The 12,188-nt window shown below is 36.1% G+C and overlaps 1 protein-coding gene across 1 annotated transcript in view; it reads left to right on the top strand.

Moving 5' to 3' along the window:
- Positions 1-12,188, top strand: part of TMEM131 (transmembrane protein 131) — a 93,329-nt gene that overhangs the window by 8,607 nt on the left and 72,534 nt on the right. The window contains exon 2 of the mRNA XM_085055387.1: positions 9,940-10,001. Within this exon, the coding sequence (XP_084911513.1) occupies positions 9,940-10,001 (62 nt within the window). The remainder of the gene's footprint in view (positions 1-9,939; positions 10,002-12,188) is intronic.

Genomic DNA, 12,188 nt, shown 5'->3' with positions numbered 1-12,188 from the left:
TTAGTGTCTCCCGTGTGGTATTAAAACTTGGTTGGAGCTTGCAGTAGTTTTGTTGCAACTGATGGGAATATCTGCAAGACAGCAGAAGTCTGACATTCCATGTAATTCTGTGGTGAAGTCGGTGCTATGGTAATAGTAATTTAGATATAATTTAGGTAGAAGCAGAGTTGTAATTGTATCAGGAAGCTTCATGGGTTGCTGCATCACTAAAAAAGTGGGATCATAGATAAAAACAAGACTTTGTCAACCATTCTTTAATTTTGTAATCATGTATCACATAGGCTTTATTTGTCCCTTAGTTTTTGTTCTTTATCTTGAAAAATTTGTTTCAACAGGAGTATTTGTATCTCATCTTTCATGTGAAGTGTAATATGGCTATTAGTTTTCATCTTTGCCAGCTACTGGCGATATAACAATACACCGAATTGTGGTTTACATGTTAATATACAAGATGTATTAAAGGAATCCTTAACAATCTGTGTAGCTAATATGTCTGAGGAAATACTGAGAGATGTGGATATTTAATGTTGCAAAATTTTTCACTTTTCCTTTCTTGCAGTAGGGGACATGGAGTACTTGGTCCTTAGTAGAAACGATTTCCTTCTTGTGTGTTTGCTCTGGTATTCTGAACGTGTGTGTCTCTCTAGTCTGTGAAGCCAGAAAGAGGCAGTTTAGAGGTACCAGAAATTGCCATTATCTAGGGTGTACTAGGAAGCATTGAGGCTACTCTTGCCCTCTAAGTTGTCTCTCTTAAGTATAGGAAGATAAGGAAGGTATGTATATGTGTAACTTTTCTATTATAGTTGTTTTTATATTATCATATACCTTGTCAGTTGCCTTTTGTGTAGCTTAACTAGGTCATGATATGCCCAAATAGCTTTGGCCGACCTGTGTCCTCCAAAATAATCAAAAGATTGATACATTCCTTGTTTTGGGAGAAATGTGATTACATTTGGTGCTGAAGGAGAGGTGGTTGTCATTGACAGAGACTGAATCTTCACAGGTGAAGTCACTCTGCCAATCAGTACTACTGAATATCATTATCTGATGGAGAAGAGACTGAAATGAACTTCCAGTTCATCAGGCAAAATTTAATCAGAGTTTCAGTACTTGATGAGTGCTATGAATTCTTCCTTTGATTAAATGAAATTTCTCTAAGGAAAAAGACCAGAATAAGAATCTCAAAGATTGAATAAAACATTTATTTATTTAGCATTATTTAATTAATTGTGCTTTAAAAGTATCTGTATTGTGAGAAGCACCCCTCTGAACTGAATTTAGCAAAGGTGTGCCTATTTAGGTTGAGACTGGGTACTAGGCATATTGAAGTAGAAATGAGAGGTATTTTTGAGAGAAGACTCTTGTATTAGCAGGCAACTTAGTGATGAGGGCTTGTTGCAATCTTCAAAGCAGAATGAGATGTCTCTCCATAACATAATCTGTCACTAAGCCTAAGGGTTTGGAATTATGGGTGAAATCATTATCTGTGTTGCACAGGGTGCCAACTTAGATCATCACAGCTGTTTGTAAAAGAGTCTGACCAGAAGATGTTATTTAATTCTGAGGAGTAACCTTTCAAGTTATTGTAGGTAGCTAAATTGCATTTCTGCAAGTATTTTATTTCCTTATGCCAACTTGCATTTCTAATTTCTTACTAATGTTTTTGGAGTTTCCCCCACAAACTGAAATTTGCCTGTGTTGTTTCATTCTTCTTGCTTTGTGTTTTATCTTTCAAAACTTTCAGCAGTTCTCCACCCATTTCTCCTCTGGTTTTATCAGACCTTGCAGCCAGCTCTTTCCTGCTGGTCTGTGTTCCCACGTGGCAAGTCAACAGGCTGCTTTGCTCAGCAATCAATGAGTGGTGTTACTGCCACATCATTAACACTACAGCTTTAACATCAGGCCTTTTCTACCTTTTCCTGGCCTGCGATTGTTGTATTTATAAACTTCATATGGTAGCTGAACAAGCATTATCTCACCACTCTTTTACTTGTCCTCAGGTTCAATAGCTGTTTCCAGTGGACATTTGAGTGTTGCCACGTGAGCACAGGAGAGGTGGAGGTACTGTGCTCCTACCTCCCTATGATACTTCTCTCCAGTAACTTGGTATTTCCCAAACTGCAAGTGTTGCACAACAATATCTAAATAATTGTGTTGTCCACTTGCCCTTGTTCTAAAAATTCGTGCAGTTCCACTCTGATAACTGACTGAGAAAAAAAGGAGGGAGGCAAAATCCAGGCAGGGAGGAGAGCAGAACTCTCATTTAGTAGACTGCTGTTTCTGTGCCATAAGATGAGTGATAGAAAGCATCCTCTGTAGCAGGTAGCAAGGTAGGAGTAAGGATGGAAAACTGAGCAGTGTCCATGGAGTGTAAGCTGTAGCTCTTACCTGATTGCATTCACATTGCCAGCAAGACATTTAGATGTTAGGAGGTATCTGCCTGGCTCTGTCACCTTCCTGTTCTATGGAGAGTTTTTTGGAAACTCTGAAAATTGCATCTTCCTTCCTCTTTTCTATGGTGTGGAGAACAATGCTTGCTCTCTGTCTGTGTTTATTAAGGTCATTAATCATCCTGGATGTACCTTTTAGGTAGGTTTTTCCACTGTGTCGACACAAGCCTTTTTTTTTTTTTTTTTTTTTTTGAGTAAGTGGGGATCTGTTCAGTGGTTCGTTTCATAAGATTATGTTAGGAAAACTGATGTTAATGGTAATATCCAAAATTATTGTCATTTAATACATTGTTCTCCTGAGGCTCCAGAAGCCATGAACTGACTGCCATTTCTCGCAAGCTGTGTATTGAATATTTCTATATGCCAAAAGGATTAGAATTCCATTAAGTGCATGTTATCTTTTTGCACATCAGTTTGCAGTGCTACATGGTAGTAATACTGCCATAATGAAAAGCTTCTGATCTAAAACTTGAGAAATGAAGTGAGATAAATCCCTAAGAGTAGTTTGGAGGGACTGTTTTCCGCTTCTCATTGCATGATAACTTTTCTGGTTTTTGAGCATAGTTCCAATTAATTTTATGTCTGTACAAGCTCAATAACAATAAATGTATAGGTGTATAACTTAATTTAACATACTGAAATTTTAAAATTGCCATCATTGGAAGAGAAAGCCACATTTTGTGTGGCCCAAAGCCAGAAAAAAGGATGCTATTTGCAAATGCTTGTTTTCTCTTCAACTTCCTATTAAATTTTTTCATTCTCTTTAAATGATGTCTGAGAAGTTTCCATGAGTTTCAGGAGTATTGTTCTCTTTGGCTTAAAAATAGCATGCACTAAAGTTTTTCTCTAGCTGAGAATTATTTTTCCTTTTTATTAATTTTTTTTTTAAAATAATCTTTCTCATTCATACTCCCCATATGAATGGAATTGAGTATTATTTCCAGAGAAAGGTTTTGGAGCAGCAAATAAATATTTTTGGAGGAACAAATGAAAACAAACTTTATTGAAAAGTTTAGAAGTAAAGTGCCAACTTAAAGCAACTGTTTTTTTTAATAGATATTTTAAAGCATCTGGCAGCTTTCAAAGTAGTATTTTAGTGTTTTTTTTCCAAATGAAGTTTTATGATCTTTATTGCTACCACCTGAAATCCACCATTTTGGCCAATAGCAGATAATTTTTTTAACTCATTACAAAAAATTAGATGAAAATAAAAATTGCTTTGGTAGAAGTGGATGGAAATGCACATTTCTGTAAGGTGGAAATACAGGCTGAATGCAGAATAAGTATCTGAGAATAAAGGTATTTGAAGAATATGCAAATTTTTTGTGTGTGTCAGTCTTAAATAATCTAATGTAATTTTGTTAAGAAAGTAACTAAATAAAAGCAGATTCTTAGATATAGTCCATGTTACTTTCAGTGAGCTTTTTGGTTTCTATGTATGTTTGTATAGTTTTGTTGCAAGGATGTATCTATCACAGAACACATCCGGTCAGTGTTAACTGTAAATGAAACCTTCAAGCAGTTGCACTGTGTTCTGAAGCATGAAACAAATGTTGTGAGCCAGATGTGTGAGCAGTGGCTTCAGGGTGGAGACCCACTTTCTTCCTTTCTCAGTCTAAGTAGTAGCTTCATTGTCTGTTTGGGGCCTGTGTTCTGAATCAGAATCATGCTGTCACTTTCTGTTTCGTGGCTGGCTTTAAAAACTGAATTGGTGACTGAATTCATAAAAATCTGCATCAGTCTTAACTAAGGGGAAAAGAGATGAGTGGATAAGTGCAGTGTGAGAGCTCTTCTTACTAGGGAAGGGCCTTGCTGTGTAAAGAAACTTGTCTTTTATCTGGAGGCAGAAATGACACAAAAGTAAGTTAGTGAAAGATTATATGCAGACTTAGTTGGGTGTCAGTGATACACTCAATTTGTGCTGTTGTGTGCAGTAAAGTACTAATCACTTGATGACTTTTTTTTTTCCCTCACTGTGAAATAGTCAGTAGTGTGCTCAGGTATTGCAGTGCAGGTGATCTACTGTCTCTGTTTAGCTTGTATTAACTTGGGCATAGGTTGATGCATATGAACTTACCTGGGTATGTATTGTGTAAAGTCAGAATTTTCTTTTTAATCAGTGGTACAAAATGAGGGGTTTGATGAAGATTGTGTCTTTTTGTAATTTAGCTTAATGTATTGCTTTTCCATTTCACTTGATGATTAAAATGTGTTGTCTAGGAATGGTTCTATTTCAAATCTAATATATAAATAGAAAATACAAATTTGGCCAGTTGGCTTTTTGAAGGATGTTCATTAGAGGTTTTAATAAAGAAGAAGAAATACATTTTTATGTAAAAGACTTAAAAGTGTGACATTTGTACATGTGATTTTTACTGCATTGTGTGTATTTTTTGTTGTGATGGCTCTTCCTGCAGTCTGTTGGAAAAATTATTAATTTCCCCTTATTATGGAGTACTGGAAAATAAACAAACGAATTGCCTAGGTAAGTGCTAGAGGATTTAGCTGGAAAGCAAGCCTGCTGGCTGGTGACTCTCACTTGCCTGACATTCTCTGTCTCATGAGAGAATGACCTTTTACATTTCCAGTGAACAGTCACCTGTTGGGAAGTAGGCAGACATCCAGGCTGATAGCTACACTGACCCTTCCGTCTTGGAGAACAAGCCTTTCTTTAAACAAATTTAGTGTTTAACACTGAACCGGGACGTGTTTCTTGAGGCTCACCAGACTTCTGTAGTCCTGAAGCTGATTTAAATGGTTGTTTGCATTACAGTGTAATACTGTTTTCCATTATCTGTATGGTACTTTATTTTCTACAGTGTAAGTTTCTATCCATAATAATTTTATTTTTTCATTCTCTGTCCACCTACCTGTATTCCACATGCTGCTCACTTTTCCACTGTCCAAGATGATTGAAATTGTGTGACTGCATAAGCAGCTACTTCATAGTCAAAGCTTTAAAAATAACTTGTCCAGCTTTAGTTCTGCAGTTTAACCAGTAGTGATACAAATGTAGTAATTACAATTACATAGACAGGAGTGGCATTTAGCACATTGTAGTTGGCTCATGTGGTTATAATTACCTTGAAGCAAGCTTAGCCATTAAGACAAGGAGTTAGAAACCGGAATTACAAAAACAACTTAGTGTAAATGGGAACTATTTAAATAAGCGATCTGTCCCTATTTTGGTACGTTAGGACACTATTTCCAGAATTCTTGAGAAAATTCAGAGACTAAATGATACAGGTTTGCATAAATCCAGATTGTAAGAAAAGACGGGTTTAGACAAGACTTATGAGAGAAAACAGTTCTTGCCACCATGTAAGAATATATAATGATCATTAACATAAAAATAAATGAATGCACTGTTATTGAGTAGCTGTTCCAGAGCTAAGTTATATTTCAGAATACAGTTTTTGCAAGCATATATGCCAGAATATACTTTCCTATTAAAATGAAATTAACAGTGGCTAAATGAAAGATTAATGTGCAAAGCCACCTTAAAAATCAGATCTCAGTCAGAGTAGGCCTCAAAATCTATGAGCCATGGAGATTTTTTTTATTGTTGTGCACCAAGAGCCTTGGCGTATTCACTGCTCTCGCATTACATGCAAATTTATTCTGTTTTGTGTAATCCAGTCACAGCTAAAGACTGGTGTTGGATAAAGCAATTTTGATACTAAGTTCCTGTTTTCTTTGGAGATGTGTAGAATTTTTAACATTTTCTTCTCATTACTTGATGGTTTGTAGGTCTTTTAACGCCAAATATGAAAGGCTTGGACAAGAGACAGTCAAAATAAAGATGGGTTTGAGCAAGGTTTAGAGCAAGTCTACTAGCTATATAAACTGATGAGAAGGTGCTGCTTAATCTTTGAGGAATTTAAGTGAATTCAGTCACTGCTGGTTGAATTTTTTTTTTTTCATGTTAGATGTTTACCATCAAGCATTGTGATGTTGTTGGAAAGAGGAGGGGAAAGCATTTAGGAATCTACTGGTAATAATGACTAGATAGTGCTGTTACTGTTCCAGAAAGCTGTGGTTTGGGGACTGGGAGCTATGGCTGTGGTGGTGGGTTTTCTTTTGCCATTTTTTTAAGAGTTTGGAAAGCTTGGAAAGGGCTGTCAGTAGAACAAGCTGTTTTGGAGTAAGTGGAAAGACTAGGTTCATGGTCTTTTTCTGATATCTTTTATGGACTTTTCATAGTAAAGCTGACTTAATCAAAGAAGTTGCATTTTAATGGTTGTAGATTAAAAACTAACAGAAAATGAAACTTAGAGTATTTTTAGTGTTTACTCCTATATATTCTGTTAATAGTGACCTACTGTCTGAAAAGACGAAAACAAGAATACACAAGCTAGAAGCTGAAAAAATGTGACCCTGAAATCACATAATATCCTAGTAATGATAGTGATTGAAATTGTTACAGATTCTCATTAATCTGTTATATTTGCTTTTTGTGGAAGCTTGAAAGGATAGAGGTTTTCTACTGAGAGGAATTTGTGTATACCTCTCAGCAGAAAGTATTCTGTTCAGCACTGGTGAAGCGGAAAGGAGACTGTGATTCTTCTGGCCTTGAAATCTGCGGATATGAATATGTACCCTTTTCCTTCTTTGGTCCATGGCCATTTAAAGTTTGACTAACAGCTATTGTAATTAGCCCTCAGGACTTCAATTGCCTGTAGGGTCAGGAAGAAATTATTTTCCTGATGTGTAATTTGGCTTCTTGGCTGCTGATTTGTGCAGTGGCAGATCACGCTGTGGCAGCTGAACTGCTTCCTACCCCAAATACTAATGTTGTGCCCCTCTTGTAGCAGCCGCCAGTCATGTGGCAGGAATGACTGAAGTGGCACAGGCAGCAGTAGTTAATCTGCTGCATTTTGCTATTCCAGAGTATTCAAGTATTGGCTACAGTATTAGACTGGTAATGGACCATGATCGTATCAGCTCAAGCTTTGGGAAGAAGTTTTTCCAGGAGAAATTGTTAGGCACTTAGCAGAAAAGAGTCATCTTCCTCTGTAGCATGGGGAATGGTTCACCTAATAAAGCATTCCCAAGTGATCTCATACTTAATTACGTACAGTGACTTTGCCCATTGCTAAGAACCTGCTGTCTTTTGGGGACATACATATCTTGTGTCAAAGGACAGACAAAACTTTTTTTGGACTTGCATTGCAAAGTTTGTGAACTTGATTAGGTCAGGTAGTGCAAGTGCAAAAGGTGAGCAACTGCTTCTAATTCTGGAATGGGCAAAAAAATACCCAGAAGGGCACTGTCAGCATTTCACTTTGAAGAAGACTCTGTCCTCTCTGTGGTCCATGTTGGACAGCTGGAGAGCTGCTCTTAGAGGGATTCGGGTGATTCTTTATGACTCGTCAGTGGAGGTTTTTCTAAATGTAATTAGTTCTGCCTCATGTGAATGAGGTGACTTGTTGCTTCATCCTGAATTGAGAATCTGAGAAGCCAGTTGCAAATAAAGGCTTTCATGTCATGAAGGTATACATATTTACTTGCCATTTCCTTGCTTTGATGAAACAACCAAAAAAGAAACGCAGGCTTGAAAGTTAGTCTGAACCAAAATAAAGGTGCAGCCACAGCAATGTCATCACTGTCTTGGTTGAGATGTGCCTGCTGTGAAATGGCCAGCAGCCAGGCTTTGCAGTGCATCTGACTTCACCTGTCATCTGCTCTCTGAAAACATTTCTTAAATGATACAATGATGAATGGCACTTCTATTTAACAGTGTCATCCGCTCAAAATGTTCTGTAACATCTGTTGCTTTGTTCATAAGTTGTTGCAAAGATGAAATAACTAAAGAGTGGCTGGGAAAGTGTTTGGGTTTACAGAAGATCTGTCTGAATTTAAGATGCTTGGGTAGAAAGCTTGGGCTAATTTCTAAATAATGGTGTGTGTTACTCTTGTGGAAGAATTGTTGCTGCTTTCTGCTTTTTGTACTGATGGTGTATCATATTTTAAAATTGGGGAGAAGCCTCAAAATATTAAGAACTTGTGATTAGATGAAATAGCCTTTTATGCTTTGCTGGTTGTTGATAGATTATTTACACAAAAAGTTGTTTTCTAATGAAAATTTTGTTTATGCCTGATGTCACAATCAAGTGCTGTGTATTCTTTGTTTCCAAAGCAGAGATGTAGAAAGCAGTAGAATGCCAAAAAGTCTAACTTCAGAGGTGCAATTCCTTTTGATTGATAGGACAGTGGGCTTGTATCTATAATTTTCTTGAAATTGTGGTTGCTGAACTTGCAATAAATCAAATATGTGAGAAAACATAATTTCATTCTGTATTTCTCCCTGAGTTAAAAATGGAGAATTTTCCCTCCATGTCAGTTAATCTGTAATTTGGGTTTTTTGCACAGGGGATAGTCATGATGTTTCTGTGAAATCATGATTATCATACTCTGCATTTTAATCGAACATGTCAAAGCTTCATTTTCTTACACCTTGCACTGCGATTTCCTTACAGATTTTTTGGGTGGTTTTAAAACCAAAATTGAACAGTATGCTGGATGTCTTGCATCATATGTATTGCCAGTTTAGTTGAAAAGAATTCGCTTGTTCTTTGTTCCAGCATTAAACTTTAAACTGGCAGACCTATTCCAGCAATTTAAGTTTCAAAAGCCCAAACTTTCATAAGCCGTAGGACTTGATTTTGTAACAGCTTTTTAAATGTTGTTTTGGTTTGTGTGCTTTTTTTTTTTTTTAAATCTCTGGCCCTGTGTTCTCTACAGCTCTTAAATATAAATGATTGACCAAACTCCTTAGATCAGGGGTGGATTTTGGTTTTTTTGGGTAACATTAAGGCAATAACAAACACACACACAAAAATACTAAGTTACTGCTGACACAACTGACTAGAACTTCTCATGCCACTGTAAATATTGCAGGACATCCATATTGTTTAATATCTGAGCTTCCCCTTTTTCCTCTATGGTGATTCTCACATTCCACCTAAGCTGGGCCACTTTCTCAGCCTGTTTCACCTTAGAATTGTGAGGTATGGTAGCTTGAAAAGTAATTGTATAAAACCTTGTGTGTGAAGTGTGAAGCAGGCTTTGCAGATGTGCAGTTAAGATTTTTGGTGTGTAAATGAAACAGAAATTCTGTTTGTTTCTGAACTCTTTGTGGGCTTAGATGTATTAAATTCAGTTGTTCAGGTACCCAGCCTGTCATATTTGTTGAAGTACAGTTAGCTTTGTACAATCACTCTTTTTAGGGACCCTAGAAAAAGTTTTTCCCTTTGGAGTTAAATGTTTTTAAGCTAAAAGAGTAATTTGCCAGGTGTGGTACTTCTTGAGGAAAATTAGTGTCACAGATTTGTGTTTGGTACTTTGTTAGATTTTGCGTTATTTTGGTTTTTCAAAGCTCTGTATACAAAATGCGATAAAATGGATTTTAGATGTTTAAACTGTTCTTTTGATTTAATAACAAATTTGGTTTTTGTTAAGTTATTTAGTTTTTTGTTTTTCTTTGCAGCTTTCATCCAGTCGGATGGCATAATAGAAATGCTACGTTTTGATGAAGGAGACCTATTGCAGGTATGTGGTCTGAGTAAATAATCTGAACTAGCAATGTTTTATCTTCTTTTTGATAGCTGTATTTTGAAACTCATGCATTAGTGGAGTTTTGAAAATAATCAAGCATTAAGCTCAAGTCTGTAGAACCTTTGTACTTTCTGAAGTTATTTGCAACAGTATGCTTTGGTGTGTCCAGAGGTTCTGGTTCCTTGATGTTTAGTGTTGGGAAAACTAGTGGGTTTTACCACAGGTTCTCTCTGGCCTGTTTGTCCAGTTCTTTTTTTCTCAGAAAAACTGGTAGATGCTTTGTGTTTAAAGCTCATCTTGATCTAGAGTTGGGATGCAATTGGCTAACTCAATCTGTAGGAGCTGCAAGTGTTGCAAGATTCTCAAACCTAAAGGCAGTTCTTGGGACCAAGTTACCAGTGAGTTTAAAGAACTTCTGCAGTAGTAGTAAAGTAATTACTGCTTTAGTAATTACTACTACTGCAGTAGACTAATTTCTGTTGCAGATAGGTGTTTTTCATGTATGATGTTGCCATTCCTGTCAGTTTTCTTTTAGTGAGTCAAAACAGGAAGAAAATTTTAAAGAATATATGCTGAAATTTTGGATGGTGGTAGTGGTTGGGATGACATACATAGCAGCATGGCTTGATACTAGAGCAACATAGCTCTGAAGTTCTGTTGACTAGGATTTCATATGCATGTCTTTTGTGGATTGTATGTATGTTGAAAATATTTTTCTCAAAATTCCTTGATGGTGATAGTCTACTACTTGAAAGGGAGCAGAGGAGTTACTAGTGCCGTGCTTGATGTATAATTCCTACCTTGTATCTAGTCCAGGAAAGTCAATATATGCATCAACATATTACGTGTTTCAGATTTATGATAGTGTCTTTTTTTTTCCCTGCCTACCTTTTTTCTTTCTTCACTGCTTGATCCTTAATGTAATTCGAGAATATCTTACTACAGATGTGAAGACTATAATGTACAAGAGTAAGATACTTCAAAATTATGTAAACTGGTGAGATGAAACACTGCAGTTAAAAACAGAGAAAAAAACCCCAATACAAACCCCTCAAAAAAACCCCAAACCTAAAACATCCCAAAAAGACAACCACCTACCAAACAAGCAAACAAAAGAGCTCCAGGTTTTTCACTAGCCAGTTGTGTAGCTGTCATGTACTAAACACATTCTCACAATATATATCTGTGTAGGCTTATGTTTGGACATGTAGAGTAGAGTGGTGGAAGTTTTCCATATAGTGCTTACAGTCTCAATTATTGAGGCTTTTTACACTGAATATTTCTTTAACTTGCATGACGATACCACATATCACTATAAATAAAAGGAAAAAAACCCGCAAAGTTTAGTTTCTTTTCTTTTACATACTCTATTAGAACATATTTTGTTTAACACAAGTGGTTTAATACTTGTGTTAAAGTTTTTAAGGTAAAGATGATGTCACATTCACTCATTTATATTCTAGGTGCTCCTTTTTCACCAGGATTCTTTCTTTCACACTAATTCAAATTAATCTTACAAATCTGTAATTATCTTACTCATTTTAGCATTCTATTAACCACCAGTTCTTGGACTAGAAAGTAATGGTACTGCTTTGAGCCACTCAATAAGTCATATAAAGATGGGAAAGTAAAAGAATTGTTAATTACACTAACTATTGCAAGATGCACCAGAGAGAAGAGAACTTACTATGGTGGAACAATGATAAGCAATTCTGCATGTTGCACCATAAAATGTGCAGTGCTTTGGATTACATTGGACTACCACTTTCCTTAATAGGTTGCTGAATGTTTGATTTAAAACAAAATGAGAGACGTAATGTCTGATAAGTGGTTTTCTATGTTTTATATTATGGTTGTGGCTCTTAAGCCAAACATACCTATTTAAGTGAAACCACTTCCTTTTAATCAGAATGATAGCGTATACTGTTTTCTCTATCTTACAAATTATTTGGATTTTTATGTAGATTTTAATATGGTGACCTCTTGTGACTACTTACTGAAATTAAAAAAAAGGAATTACTCTGTTGTAAAACAAGACTTATGTCTTGTGAACAGCAGTTACTAAATTTCTAAAACTACTGTAATGTCACTGTTTCTCTTTTGGGCTTTTCATAAGCTTTCACAAATGTTTGTTGTTCATTACAAAAATACCATGATGTAATAGTAAATCAGTATTGCCTG

Source organism: Lichenostomus cassidix, chromosome 1 (assembly GCF_008360975.1).
Source record: "Lichenostomus cassidix isolate B80296 chromosome 1, HeHo_3.0, whole genome shotgun sequence".
In the NCBI taxonomy this organism is placed as follows: Eukaryota; Metazoa; Chordata; class Aves; order Passeriformes; family Meliphagidae; genus Lichenostomus; species Lichenostomus cassidix.
This window is presented reverse-complemented; position numbering and strand designations above follow the sequence as displayed.